The following is a 15,112-nucleotide window of genomic DNA, read 5'->3' as shown; positions in this document are numbered from 1 at the left end:
TCCAGAATTCTCTCTTCCAGCAGTTGATGTGGCAAAGTTGAGCCTGTGCTAAATTCAGAGGGCTTGGGGGAAAAGGAACAGTGACCACATGTGCTGCAAGAACAGAACTGCAGGGTCTGAGGGTCCCTGAAATTGGGCTCCAGCCCAAAAGTCTACACAGCAGTGAAACAGCCCCCTGCCCGCCCCCCTCCAGCCTGAGCCCTGTGAGCCCGAATTGGCTGGCACAGGCCAACCACGGGTGTCTAGTTGCTGTGAAAACATACCTGAAGGGTATGTCTACACTGTCACTGGAAGGTGTGATTGCAACAGGTGCACCCATACCTGAACTTGCTTTCATCTAGCTAGATCCAAGCTAGCTCATGTAACGACAGCAGTTAAGTGGTGGCAAGCTGGGCAGCAGTACAGACTAGCCACTCATGTATGTCCCAGGTGGTCGGGGCCAGCCTAGGCCAGGGCCCTGCTGCCGCAGTTTCATTACTGTTATAATTCAAGCCAGCTTTGATCTCGGGTGCAGCAGTCACACCTCTTGGTTGCAGAGTAGACATATCGAGTTACAGCCTGGCAATGCCAAGGGAAGTTGGCAGGTGAGGAAGGGAGATGGGCCATCAAAGGCTGTCACACAAACAACCCCAAGGGCAGCATTTTTCAAATGCTGCCACCCCGAGCTTTTCCTGTGGCCACAGCCTCGTGGGGTGGGACACAAAGCAGTGGCCCCCTCCCACAGGGCCACAAGCAGGAGTTGGGCCCTGCCCTCCTCTAGAGCCACAAATGCAGGAGGAGCAGACAGCCAGTGAGTTCCCCACCTTCCATGGGGAAGGGAGACTCGGGCTTCGGGCTTCAGCCCTGGGGAGGCAGGAGGCAGGCCCCGCTTGTGAGGCTTCGGGCTCCAGCCCTGCACCCCGACCACGGGTGCAAGCCCTCGGCTCACACACACCCCCCGCATCGCCCCTGGCCCCTGCATCCGTGCTCCTAGTGCCCAGACCCCCTGCTGTCTCCCTACCCACCTCTACATCCAAGGCTTAATTTGTCCCCTGACTTGCCACAGCTGAATAAGTCTGCTTGTTAATACCACTTTTCACAGCCTCCCAGCTACCTACTAAGCCTGCTGTGAAATGACATTAACAAACATACAAATATTACTTTTTGCAGCCACAGACTTACTAGAAAAGCAAAAGACAAACAAAGACAGACAAGAATGTGCAGAACACCTTATTTCTGTTTCTATTCTGTTTAGGTCCAGTACAGAATAGAGACAACTGTACATTGTTTTTATTATTGAGTCTGCAAAAAAAATTTTACATAAATAAATTGCAATGATTTGGACGCGTATCTGTGCATGTTTATTTGCTTTTCCTAAAGTATTTTAGGAAAAACTGTCAGAGCGGCCACCAGCAAGAGTTGGTGGCCGCACTCTGAGGACCCCTGCTCCAGGAATTTCATTCTGTGGAACCAGTGATTCCAGGCTTGCGGAAGGGTTGCAGGGAAGGAGGGATCCTTGATAACCACATTTTCCAAAGTAACCGCAAATTTTGGGTGCCCCTATTTTTGCAGTGTCCAACATCAGGCCTCATGAACTAGCACACAGGGAACATCCTCCAGATAACTCTCCTCCCGCACATATGGCGAAAGTTGGTAAACTAAACTAAAGAGGGAAGCATCCAGACTTAGAAGCCACTGCTGTATTCATCTAGGTGGAATATATGGACCCAAAGAGTCAAAAGGTGTTAACACAACGCTGTTGCTATCCAGGGCTGAAACAGTGTTAAGCAAGACTCGGGGTTTGGTGTGCCGAGACCTCAGCTTGCTTAGTACCATGGCAACCACAAGATTAAAAAAAACTCTTTTTGACCTTGTATTAAAGATACCAAAAAGGAAGGAAACAGTGAAAGCTTTTGATATCTTTAATACAAGGTCAAAAAGACCTTGTTCTTTCCCTTTAGCTGTACAGTTTTTACAAAGAAAAACCCCTTTTGACAGGCTCTTTGCTGGTATTAAAGATGGCAATACCGGTCCGTCTGCGGAAAAGAAGAGGTTAATCAAGATGGGCTGGAGCTGTTAAAGTCCGATCCGTTTCCTAGAAGGCCAGACGGGACAAACACCCACAGAAAAGGAGAGAAGAACAGCAATGACAGGAAATGCAGCTTCCGTCTCTGGCATGGACTTTCACCTTCAGCCTTGCTGCTGGAAGACACAGGTGTGGTACATGTTCTTATCAGCCACTCCGGGACCTGGCATACTTGTACCAGCATCAGGCTGTTTAAGGCCTTGCTTTTCACTGCCTTTCTGGCTCTTACTAGACAGAAGGCCTGGGGAGACAGACAGGAAAGAAGAAATATGGTGGGGAAGGAAAAGGACACATGGGTGACAAAAGTCTCATATCCCAGCTGGTGACTGGGATTGAACCAAAGCAGATGGAGGTGGAGATGTCAGTTGGGTCCCTTTCTCTGGCCTGGTCTGGTCAGGACATCTCTCTGGATTAGGATGAGTAAGGCCCAACGCTGGTACGTAACTCCTGGGTCCCAAGAGATGGTGGGGAAGGCAGCCATGATGGTAAGCTCGCGGCAGCTGTTGTTGGCAGACAGCTTCTTCTTCTTTCAGTCAGCCACTGATGTGTTCGCCTCCCAATTTTCCCCTCACATCTTTTCTTTTAAGGACCACAAAAAGGCAGTGATGGATGGAATAGCCCATGTCCTCATGATTTTGTTCACCAGTTAGGCCCAATTTTCAACACACCAGTTTTGGTCCTTTGATTTCCGGTCCCGCACTTTCTTGTTTAGCTGGCATGATCTTAACACAGTCCTTGAATTATATCAGGTCTTTTTGGTTGAACCGATTCAGTCCATCTCCCTTTTGTACCTTTCCCCAACAACATTTGTTGTGATAGGTCATGATGACATTTTGTGAACTTTCACCATTTTTTTTTTTTTAAATACACACACACGAGCTCACAATGTGGGGAAATGTGTAGGCCCAGTTACTACAACACAACTTGTGAAAAATCTGACCACACACGACCAGGCGCTATCAGAGCTACAAATGGCAGGGTACATTTCCATCAGATGCTGGTCTCAGCCAGTCCCAAAACACCACAAGAACATCCAGCTGCCCTGGAATGCTCTGGGGATTGTCTGGCAGCAAATTTATAAACAGATGAAAGGATATACTTTTAGATATAGTGCCTAGTAGATCGGTCATGGGACACCATTCCAATACACTCTGTAAATCCTGGTGAGAGACTATAAACACATCACACATAGGTTTCAGAGTAACAGCCGTGTTAGTCTGTATTCGCAAACAGAAAAGGAGTACTTGTGGCACCTTAGAGACTAATTTATTTGAGCATGAGCTTTCGTGAGCTGTAGCTCACGCTCAAATAAATTAGTCTCTAAGGTGCCACAAGTACTCCTTTTCTTTTTACATCACACATACACACACGGAAAAGTGGTAGCAAAAAAACCACCATCCCCTTTCATTCTCCACCCGTTGCCAATGCCTGATGTTTCAGAACAAGACAACCCCTCACCATAACATGCACTTCTATCTAGAATATTTTATGCAGATTTCAGCTCTGTAGCCAGTTCCCTGAACGTTCCTAAACTCCAGGGTAGTTTGGGTCTGTGGATCTGAGGCAGGTCTGTGCCCAGCATTTCCTTTATTTGTTCCATGTTAGCCAGTGATTCCATGAAGAGGTTCTTTTGCATTTAAGAGCAGCTCCCTCACACATAAGAAAGCTGCCGGGTTTTATTTTTAGCATTAATGCTTCCCCCCCCCCCCCCCCAAGAACCTTTAGCAACTGTGTTTTCTGCGTACACCCACCAGCTGCGTTTGCAAGCTGCCCGTAATGGCTCCATTGGCAAACCCGTTGCGTATGTCCAGCCATGACAGTGCACAAGCAGCTTTCAAGAAGCAGCCAGGCACGGTCAAGGATCCCACGTAGAAGAATTAACGCTCCGCTCTGTAAGTGGCCGCTTACAAGATGCTCCATAAAGCCCTGAGGGCAGAATTAGAGACCAATAGACAGACCCCTGTAATACAGGCCGTAAACCCTTTACTCAGCATTATTTTTAATCTAAGGGGGAAGAAGGTTGTCTCTTTTTTGGGCTGGTCAGAAAGAAAATGTGGTTGCACAATATTCTTTAAATGATCACAAAGGTAGAAGGATTCAATGAAATATCTATTAAAATCCACAAATGCCAAGAAAACCAAGCTAAAGTGGAAGAGCAGCGCGGACTCTGGGTCAGCTGTGGGAGTAGTTAACGTTGAACGTCTGTCCTGAAAGTTCAAGGCATCTTTCCTTAACTGTCTGAGAAAAACAAACAGCCAGCGTACGAGCTTTGCGCACACAAAAAACAGCACACTCCCCAGTTTAGCAGGGCACAGTTAAGGAGGCTCACTGAAAATTTGGTCCTGAAGGACACTGCTCATTGGATTTTGACTTTGGCACTTTCACCAAAATCGGAAAAGACTCCCAGCTCCTGTGTCTGAATGTATGGGCAACTAAATCCCATACCTCCCCCCAGTAGCAGATTAGCCACTGGGCTGATAGGACCCTACAAAAATGGGTGCCCCGCATGCCGACAGGAGTGCTGGGTAGGGCGGGGGAAGCCACTGCACCCAGAATCTGCTCCCCAGCAGGAGCGCTGGGTGACAGGGAAAGCCCCTGTGCCCAGACCTCAGCTGCAGCCCTGGGACTGGAGGAGCTCTAGCTTCTTGCCATGGCCTCAGGGCTGGAGGAGCCCTCACTCCCCACTATGGCCCTGGGGCCAAGGGTGGGGGGCAGAAAGGAGCAGGACAGCAGGAGGGGGTGGAATGAGGTGGACCATGGGTGGAATGGGGCGGACCATGGGTGGGGCTGCAGGCAGAACTGGGGCAGGACTGCAGGAGGAAGGGGCCACCCACTTGCTCTGGCCCAGGGCCCCACAAAAACTAATCCACCTCCGCTTCCCCGCACCCACCCCAAGAACTAGGAAACAGCACTGCTGAAAGCAATCAGATTCTGCAAGCTGAAGAGGAATGTTTTGCTCTGCACAAGGGGCACCCACACCAACTGGTGCATACGAGGGAGGGATGGTGGGGAGTGGTGCTGACCTCAGCCCTGATGGAACGAGTCTAGAAAGACCCAACCCTCGCCAGTAACAGTTGCAGCTCCCAGCCATCACAGGAGAGCAAGAGAGACAGGAACCCTTATCAAAAACTTGCTGTAAAACCATGTAGACCAGCCCGGAGGTTCCACATGAGTGACAGACGCCAGGGTATCAAAACGCAGCAACTCCACCAGCCGGGAGCAGGTAGCATTGCCATGTGCCAGGCCTGGATTCCACGCCAAGCCTTCAACTCCCCTCCCTCCCAAGCCAGTGACATTCAGAGGCATCGGGCAAGTAACATGGGTCCAACCTCTCAAGACAAGGGTCCCCCTTCACTTTTTCCAGCATGCCCCCTGTTCCCAGTTCTGGGTGACATGCATTGGATGGCTGGGGGCTATGATGGTGGCGTTATACAAATGCCATTTGGGCAAGGGAGCCGGGGGAGGGGTGGGGGGTGCATTCCAAGGATCCAGGCTGGAGGTTAACAGCCAAATTTAGCCCATCACGAGGAGGAGACTAACAGCCCAGTTGTGACGCCTCGTCAAGCCCTGTAAGACCTAGTGTGTGTGGCCATCTACAGCTCTGCAGAAGCAAGGCCATGTTCAGCTCCTGGGTCACATAGCAAAGTCCACCTGTCTAAGCAGAGAGCTCCTACCATTTGCAGAGAGAGATTCTTACATTGCTTTGAATGGACACAGGGAGGTTTACAAAGCATGGGCTCTCTTCCCCCCCACACACACAAACACACACTTGGAGAAACCACAGGATGCCTTGAGGGAAGGAGAGAGCTAACTTTATCTCTGTCCTATATTCACAAATAGCCCCATACCCAGAAACACCCAGTGAGACGACTCAACTCGGCCACAGAACCCAGGGCCCCTCTGACTAACTAGCAGACAAGGATTGGAGCCATCTGCAGTGTTTCCCTCCCCTCCTGCTTCAATAGCACTCTGGAGGTCAAGTCAATTCCAGCCCAATGAAATGCTAAATTGGATACAAAGCTTCAATCCCTTGCTGCAAGAGATCAAGGCCCAGACCCAAAAAGGTATTTAGGTGCCTAACTCCCATTAGCTTTAAAAGCCAAGGAACAGTGACCACATGTGCTGCAAGAATAGGAGAACTGCAGGGTGGGAGGGTCCCAGAAATGCGTTGGCTTGAAAGCCAATGGGAGTTAGGCACCTAAACATCTCCGAGGGTCTGAGCCCAACTTTTCTCAAAACTTAAGTTTTGGTCTAAGGTGCCTTCTTTGGAATGGTCTACATGGGAAAATTGTCCACACTGCAGAATAAGCAATTGCACACCCGGGGTAGATCCTCTATTCAGTCATTTTATTCTGGAATGATTAATGCAGTTTGCGAGCACACTAATCGTTCTGGAATGGAGCGTTCACGCAGGGAGCTATTCCAGAAATGCTTATTCCACAACAGCTATTCTGGTCAGTTTCCCTGCATAGACAAGCCCTTTATAAGGAAGTCCACAGAAATCTTATCTATATATAGAGCTCTTTTTCCAGCATATCTGAGCCAACATCATAATAATTACCCCTGGCAGTTTCAGAGTGCTGCACAATCAAACTAATCCAGGTTTATGACACTCCCTGCAAAAACAGGCACCATCCCTTTTTCACCCATGGGGAAATTGAGAGGCAAAGAGAACAAGTGACAGATCAGAGGCTACACAGCAGCTCCCAGTCCTACGATCAACTAACTGAGTGGTACAGTTCCTCCTTCCTTGTCCTGTCCCCTAAGAAGAGGGCAAAGAGGGCAGCATGAAACTGAACATCACACCATTCAGGATACACAAAAATTAAATGCTTCTTCACGCCTCATTGATGCACTATGGAACTCACTGCTGCAGGAGGGTGGCTAGATTTAATGGGGGGAGGGGCTGGGTGGGCAGGGAGCTGTTTTTTTCCCCCTTTTTAAAAAAGAGTCAATTCCATGGCCGCTGATGGCTAGTAAAGCAACAAATATTAAGGGCAAACTGCGTTTCACAATACCACATCAGCCACGAGCAGCCAGGGAGAAACGCTTCTCTCCCATATAGAAAAGTGCACAGTCAGGGAGACCAGCCACTGGGGTTTCACACTTGCTTTTGAAGCACCAGCTACCGCTGCTGCCAGAGGCAGGACAGAGGCCTTGAGGGATTCATAGGTGAGTCTCTGGATTAGGGGAGTCTAACGTGAGACCGAGGGACTCTAAAAATCTCATCATGGGACTCTGCATTCAGCAGCAGAAAAGGAGCTGTGGCCGAGGAAGAGGCCCGTGACTAGTTTAGGGAGGTGATGGAAGCACACTTCTGAGTTTTGCTGTGCCCTGGGCATTATGCAGCAATGGCTAGCGGACGCTGGACAGGGCTCCTAGGTCCATTCAGTGATGCTGGATGACCGAGTCGGTCATTCTGTTACTAACGTCCGTGGTTCTGGGACTCGGGGACAGGCCACAGAAAGGCAGTAGAACAGACGCTGAACAGTACAGACACAGAATGGGCTCTCTGGGGCTGGGGACGTGTGGATGCAGTAGCAGGAGGGGGAGGGGTGCATGGGGAAATGGGCTCTCTGTATGCATGAATAAGGGAGAGGGAGACGGAGGAGTGGGAAGGAAATTCTATGGACGGAGGGGAGGGAGGGAGCCAGGCAGAGAGACTGATTGGTGGGAGAGGACTGGGAGGTTGGTCAGGAAACAGCTGAGAGATATTAAAACCAGTGTATCCTTTAATACCCAGTACAAATTAAAGAGTTCCTGTTGCGTGTGCAACTCCCACTTGGGGACTCGTCCTATCCCTCAGCCTTAAACAATGGCTATTGGGAAATCTTCCAGCATTCAGGTTTGCCTTCTTATGCCGAGGTCTCTACGACCCTCTCTCTACCACAGTTATCCTGTCCCCCCATTCCTGTGTGGGGAAGCTACGGGATCACGCTTAGCTATTTCATCCTTTCATCATAAGTCACTCCCTCCAGCCCACTTGGCCTTTAGCTTCTCTTTTCCAAAATCTCTCCCATTAGCTACAGTTTCCAGACTAAGTAGCAGTGCGCTCTAGATAGAGAATATGATGTGACAGTTCTGTATAAAAAGCCTACAAATCAATGAGTTTTCTTGCCATCCTACAAACACACATTTATTTTTGTGCTGTGTTTGTACAGCGCCTAGCACAATATGTCCTGGTCCATGACTAGAACTCCTAGGCGCCATTGTAACAGAAATACATTTTGTTAAAATGCAGCAGTGAAACATTTTAACATACACACACACACACAGGATTGGTTGGACTTAGCAAACAGATACAAAAAGGGAAGTAATGCTATGGGCTCTCTCAGCTGTGTATTTCCTTTCACCATTTATGCGGTTTGTTTACTTTTTTGCATTTCACTCAGCTGAGGAACAGTAAGGTACATTAGAAATGCAACATAACGTTAGCCAATCAGTTTCATTTCCTGGTTCTCTGGCCCTAGCACAATGCGGCTGGCGGGCTGGGTTTCCCGCACTGCCAGAGGAATGCACGCAGCAAACCACTGTTAAAACTAAGTTTATAAAAGAGGGGGAAATATGGAAAAATCTTGCTACTCAGATTTTATTAAACCTAAATTTTAGATCTAAACTGGCCTTTTTCCAATACAATGTTACCTGCCATGTGGCAAGGAAATGAAATAAGAGATTAGCGTGATCTGGTGTGTATGCACAGTAGGGGGCTTACAGGTGGGTGGGTAACTTCTGTGTGACTATGGCTTTGTTTGCAAGTGCCTTCATTGCACGGTCATTTCCAAAAGCCCCCTGCAGCGCTACGGTCCTGTGTGTAATCACGTATCACCAATTCGCTTACCAGCTGTTTGTTGAAGTTCTGCACGCACTGCTCAAACTGCTCGTCTTTCGTTTCGTCCGCTTTGCCGAGCTTCTGTAAGACCTGCAGGCGGGGAACAGAAGAGGAGCTTTAACCCAGAGGTCACAAGGCTGACACGAAACTGTAAAGAGTCAGGAGCAGACTGTGGCAGCTTCTTGGCTCATCCCGTCCCTGTGCTCAGCAAGTCGGAGATGCTTCATGGGTGGACAAAGGGTGCAGAGCTGAGTCAGGGTGAGCTCATGCCTGCTCAGCCCTGCTGGGAACGCTACATCAGCGATCGGCGCCCGGCCTCCACCCAGGGTGAGGGCGAACGAGGCAACAGCAACGGGATAGATGCTGCTTGGCTTTGTTTAGGAGGCCAGCAAAGGAGGGACCCCGCCACCTCGCACCGAATGGGTGCGACACACTAACTCCGGGGTCCATAAGCGGGGAATCCTGAGCGAGCAGCATTTTACACCCGCTTTGCACATGCATAAATGATTGCACGGGGTGCCAAGCGGTGAAGAATCAGGTCCAGTCAGGAGATCATTTTTTTTCTCCTCCCAGGATTGCTGGACTGCCGAGCCCACGAGAGGGAAGGCAATTGAGGGTATATAAGGCAGGGGAGAGACACAAAGGGCATGGACCAGAGAGAGAGAATACCACCTTCCCCCCACTCCCTCTTCTCTCTCACCCCCACGGTTTGGGGTACCTGGCTGCTAAGGGGTAAAAGGGCCCTAATCACATGGGATTCAATTCCAGCTGGTGCTAGAGGAGGCCAGGGGACCATGCACTCATCCGTCTCCCCACACCCGATAACCACACCAACCAGCTAGTCTCCTCTCCACAGCAAGAGCTCTTTGCACCACATAGCTGGCCCCAGGCCAAGTAAATCCTTATCAGGGCACTTCCCCTATCAGGAGTTCCCCTTCAACACACTCTCCACAGAGTGCTTGGGCACTTCTGGTCCAGGGAGACCCACCATGATACAACCTGTCAAGGGCGGCGGGATGGATTCCAGCTGTAGGAGGCGGCCAGGACTGACTCGCCCTGCCTTGGGCAATTTCAGTCCTGGAGACACAGGGGAGGATCTCGGGGGGGAGAAGGACATTGATGGAGAGGGGGAGAAGGCCCGCTATGCATGCTGTGTGCAGAAAGAACACGTGGTATCCCCAGCAGCCAGCGGGTTCAGAAGCATGGGCTGGTCATGAATAGAACACATACGTACGTGCACACATGGAGGGTTACATGCACACACAGAGCGTTACACACACATGGATTACGCTTGAAGTAGAAAACGCAGCCTAACAGACATTAATTCTGCACCCCAAAACCTCTCCTATCAGCAGCATAAATCCAAAAGCATAAGCATGGCGGGGGAGGGGGAAGAGGTACACAGCGTGGCCCTAAGGCTGTAATTCATAGATACTAAGGTCAGAAGGGACCATTATGATATCAAACTATTCAGGTTCATTTGAGAAGCTCTCCACCACCACTACTTAAGCCAGGAGAGAGCCCCCCAGTTAGGGTTGCCAACTTTCTAATCGCACAAACCCAAACACTCCTGCCTCCGCTGCAGCCCCGCTCCCACTCACTCCATCCTCCCTCTCGCCATCGCTTGCTCTCCCCCACCCTCACTGACTTTCATTGGGCTGGGACATGGGGTTGGAGTGTTGGAGGGGGTGAGGGCTCCGGCTGGGGCCAGAAATGAGGGGTTCAGGAGGGGGCTCTGGGCTGGGGCACCAGGAACCCTTTTCGACTAGGCGTTCTGGTCCAAAACCCGACACTTGGCAACCCTACCCCCAAGTGGACGCACGCGGGGGGGAGGAGATAGCTCAGTGGTTTGAGCATTGACCTGCTAAACCCAGGGTTGTGAGTTCAGTCCTTGAGGGGGCCATTTAGGGATCTGGGGCAAAAACTGGGGATTGGTCCTGCTTTGAGCAGGGGTTTGGACTAGATGACCTCCTGAGGTTCCTTCCAACTCTGATAGTCTATGATTCTATGGTGCGCACGTCCCTGTGGATCTCTGCAGCCAGGGCCCGGCATGCCTCACCCACAACTAGGCTGCCTTTGAGGAGCCAGCGGACATGGCAGCCTTAGGCCTATGTGCCCATACAGGGCTGCATACCACACCACACCTAACCACGAGGGAACCACCAGACTCCCTGTTCATAGTCCTACCCAACTCTGCCAAAAGGTAGAAGCAGAGACTGGATTTCCTATCTGCCCTGGCCCTCCTCTGCTACTCACTTGGCCAGTTAAACTTTCCAGACCAGGCAGGGGTAGCAGCACCAGAGTCCACAGAGCCTCCAAACAGGTGAGCAGGGAAAGGCCCAATCCCTCCTGGCTGCAGGGTGTTGTGGGTGAACGGAGGTTTGAGGAATGGGGCGTTCCAGCTGGGAGAGTGCTGCAAAAGTGCACCAACTCAGGTTTCCAAGAGCCACGCCCTCTAGGAGGCCTAGCGGCACTGCGGCTGGTTATTCTCCATTCCCCCAGCTCTCTGGTTACAAGGGAAGCTGGGCCCTTGCTACCCCGTCCCCTTCTGCACCCTCCCCCAGACCTTTTACTGCCTGCAAGTGTGCATGGGATTAACGCAGGTGGACAGCACCCGACTGACACACCGGGAAAGCAAAGCCCACTCTCCCTGCATGGAACACGCACAAGACGGGCCCTGACACTTTCACTCGCAGCAGAGGGGATCAGCCTCCGTGGACCATCGAGTCTGGATCCTCTCGGAGAAGGCCACCAATACGTGCGTATGGGCGGGGCTAATAAGATGGTGCCTTATGGGACAACCACTAGGGATTTCTCCCAGCTCAGGGAGACTGCAGAGGGCAACAGCACTAGCCACTAGCAACTTCCGTCAAGCCAGGAACCTGGAAGCTGAGTGACCACAACTTAAACCCTTTGGCCACCCGCCTCCCTGGGTGTCGCTCCTGCCTGAGGCAGCAGCATGGCGGCTTTGCTAGCATGACAGAAATCACACCCCGCATGTTGTTATTTCTGAGCACTGTTAAGGCAGACGTAGTGCAACGGCACTTAATGCACCCACTGGCCAGCCCATGCGGTTACACAGCCGGCTGACATTAGCCGTGCTGACACAGCCCGTGCGAGGGCTTGGAACCCTTCCTCAAGGTCGCGAGCACCAGGGAGGTACAGCAATTCATACCGGAGCCGTGCGTGATAAAGCTGTTTAGTCATTCAGCACCTGGTCCGCACAGCCCCTGCTCAGGCTGTGGTCAGATTATCTAGATTAGCGTGATCGTGTTTCACTCCTCTGCCTGCCGGGGAGGCGGGGGGAGAATCTCTGGGGTGTTCATGTAACACCGAGAGAGAAGAAAAAAAAAAAAAAAAGAGAGAGACACCTGCAACTGTGATGAGAACTATCTTCCTTGGGACTGGGGATTGAACCTGGGGGCAAGAAGTCTCTACAACTTGAGCTAAAGGAATAGATGCTGTAGCTGAGAGCTATAAAAGACCCTTTAATGCTCAGTGGGTCAGACAAACACACACACACCCCCAAACAGACAGTGGGGTTAGGGTTGCCAACTTTCTGATTGCAGAAAACTGTACACCCTTCCCCCTCCCCCATGGCTCTGCCCCTACCCTGCCCCTTCTCTGAGCACCCCCCCCACACTTGCTCACTCCATCCCCCCTCACTCCATTGCTTGCTCTCCCCCACCCGCTCACTTACTCTTTTTCACTGGGCTGGGGCAGGGGATTGGGATGCAGCAGGGGATAAGGGCTCCAGGTGGGGGGCATCAGGGTGGGGCTGAGAGTTTCAGAGTGTGGGAGGGGGCTCCAGGCTGGGGCAGGCAGTTTGGGTTCAGGGGGTGAGGGCTCCAGCAGGGGTGCAGGCTCTGGGGGTGGGACTGGGGGTGCAGGAGGGGGCTCCAGGTTAGCGGTGGGGCCAAGGGGTTCAGAGTTTGGGAGGGGGCTCCAGGCTAGGGCAGGAGGTTGGGGTGCAGGCTCTGAGAGGGAGCTTGGTTGCAGGAAGGGGCTCGGGGCTGGGGCAGGAGTTCAGGGTTCAGGAGGGGGTGCAGGCTCCAGGCAGCACTTACCTCAGGTGGCTCCAAGAAAGTGGCAACATGTCCCTCTGACTCCTAGTCAGAGGGCAGCCAGGGGGCTCTGCACACTGCCCCTGTCCACAGGTACTGCCCCCGCAGCTCCCATTAGTCGCAGTTCCCAACCCATGGGAGCTGCAGAGCCGATACTCAGGGTGGCACTTTTGCTGCAGGCAGGGGCAACGTGTGGAGCCCCCCCAGCTGCCCCTGCACCTAGGAGCCGGAGAGACATGCTGCCTGCTTCTGGGACGCGTGCAGAGCCGGTGGCTGCGGCCAACCGGACTTTTAGCGGCCCAGACAGAGCTGCCAGGGTCCCTTTTCAACCAGGTGCCTGGCAACCCTAAGTGGGATACACAGTGTTCATCCTGTGTTAAAGGAGGCAAATTGTGGGGCTGAAGATACAGAGTGCGTAGGGTCCGTTCTAACAAAGGACACAGGGTCAGACTCTTGTGCTCTCCCACTAGGGCTACAGTGAAAATAGGATTAAAAAGAATGGAGCTGGCAGAGCAGCTGGTGAGCGGATAGCATGGCACAGAGAGTGACCTGAGAGCCTTCTGCCCTAGAGAGCCAGCAGCGTCAGCCTAGCCAGAGAGATTTTGCCTTTCGGGTCAGACATAACAGGACAACTCCACTGGAGTTACACCAGGGATGAATGCGAATCAAACTCCTGACCGAGCAACCATACAAAGGTGCACGTGGCAGCTAGGTGAGGTGTGGCAGGAAAGGGACGTTGGACGGACAGCAAGGGACAGTGATGGCAGTTCTGGAGATGGAGCTAGATCAGGGGTGGGCAAACTACAGCCTGCAGGCCACATCCGGCCCATCGGATCTTTTCATCCAGCCCTTGAGCTCCTGCCAGGGAGGGGGGGTCGGGGGCTTGCCTCGCTCTATCTGGGGAGTGGGGTTGGGGGGCACTCTGCACGGCTCCCAGAAGTAGTGGCATGTCCCCCCTCTGGCTCCTATGCATAGGGTCAGCCAGGGCCAGGGGGCTCCGCATGCAGCCCCCCCCAGCTCCCATTGACCGGGAACTGAGGCCAATGGGAGCTGCGGCACGCAGACCCGCCTGGCCATGCCTCCACATAGGAGCCAGAAGAGGGACATGCCACTGCTTCCGATAAGTGCCACCTGAAGCCTGCACCCCTGAGGCCGCCCCTCACCCAAACAAACCCTGCCCCAGCACTAGCCCTGATCTGCCCTCTGAACCCCTCTGTCCCAGCCTGGAGCACCCTCCTGCACCCCAAAGCCCTCATACCCAGCCCCACCCCAGAGCCTGCACCCCCAGCTGGAGCCCTCACCCACCCCATGCCCCAGCCCTGATCCCCCCATCCCCTCCAAACCTCTCAGTCCCAGCCCGGAGCACCTTCCTACACCCCAAACCCCTCAGCTCCACCCCAGAGCCCACACCCCAGCCAAAGCCCTCCCCCTCTCCCCCCCAACCCCTTGCCCCAGTCCAGTGCCCCCTCCCACACCCTGAACTCCTTATTTCTGGCCCCACCCAAGAGTCCTCACCCTCTCCCACACCCCAACCCCCAATTTTGTGAGCATTCATGGCCCGCCATACAATTTATATGGCCAGATGTGGCCCTCAGGCCAAAGAGTTTGCCCGCCACTGAGCTAGACCGTAATCAATGGCAGTTTCTTCACACTGTATGTTTCATCTACTCGAGTGATAGGGGACATCTGATGCCTGGATGCTCCTGAGGAGGTTACATATCTGCTCCGGGGTTTCATTGTCATCCCCAGAGGCGAAAATCCCAAAAGCCAGGAAGGACTGTCCATGGCAGCACCTGAGTAATGCCTCGGCCCAGTGATGACATTCTCAGGTGTGATGCAGTACTTCCGGGAAGGATGTCACTCACTGAGCAGATGTTCTCCAGGGGGTTACCATGGGCCAGAGCAGGACTTCCTGCCAAAGCTCATCCAGGGCAGAGGGTGGATTTTCTATAAATCGCTAGCACTCCCTGAGACCCGTCTTACAGGCGCACTGGTCAAGGACATTCATCAGATATTTCATTCTGCAGATTTCAAGCAGGGACAAAAGTCCTGATAAGAAGATCAAGAGATCTGTCCGTCATCTAAAGAGGTTTTTTAATGGGCACATGTGTCCGGCTGGTAACATGATGCTTTCAAAACTCTGGAGGGGTCATT

General features: G+C 52.4%; 1 protein-coding gene across 7 annotated transcripts in view; it reads right to left on the bottom strand.

The window, feature by feature from the left end:
- BIN1 (bridging integrator 1) overlaps positions 1-15,112 on the bottom strand; it is a 151,192-nt gene that overhangs the window by 70,671 nt on the left and 65,409 nt on the right. For all 7 annotated transcript variants that reach the window (XM_074967052.1, XM_074967053.1, XM_074967055.1 and 4 more), the window contains exon 2: positions 8,904-8,984. In XM_074967052.1, coding sequence (XP_074823153.1) covers positions 8,904-8,984 — 81 coding nt within the window. The remainder of the gene's footprint in view (positions 1-8,903; positions 8,985-15,112) is intronic.

Source organism: Natator depressus, chromosome 11 (genome assembly GCF_965152275.1).
Source record: "Natator depressus isolate rNatDep1 chromosome 11, rNatDep2.hap1, whole genome shotgun sequence".
NCBI classification, from domain to species: domain Eukaryota; kingdom Metazoa; phylum Chordata; order Testudines; family Cheloniidae; genus Natator; species Natator depressus.
This window is presented reverse-complemented; position numbering and strand designations above follow the sequence as displayed.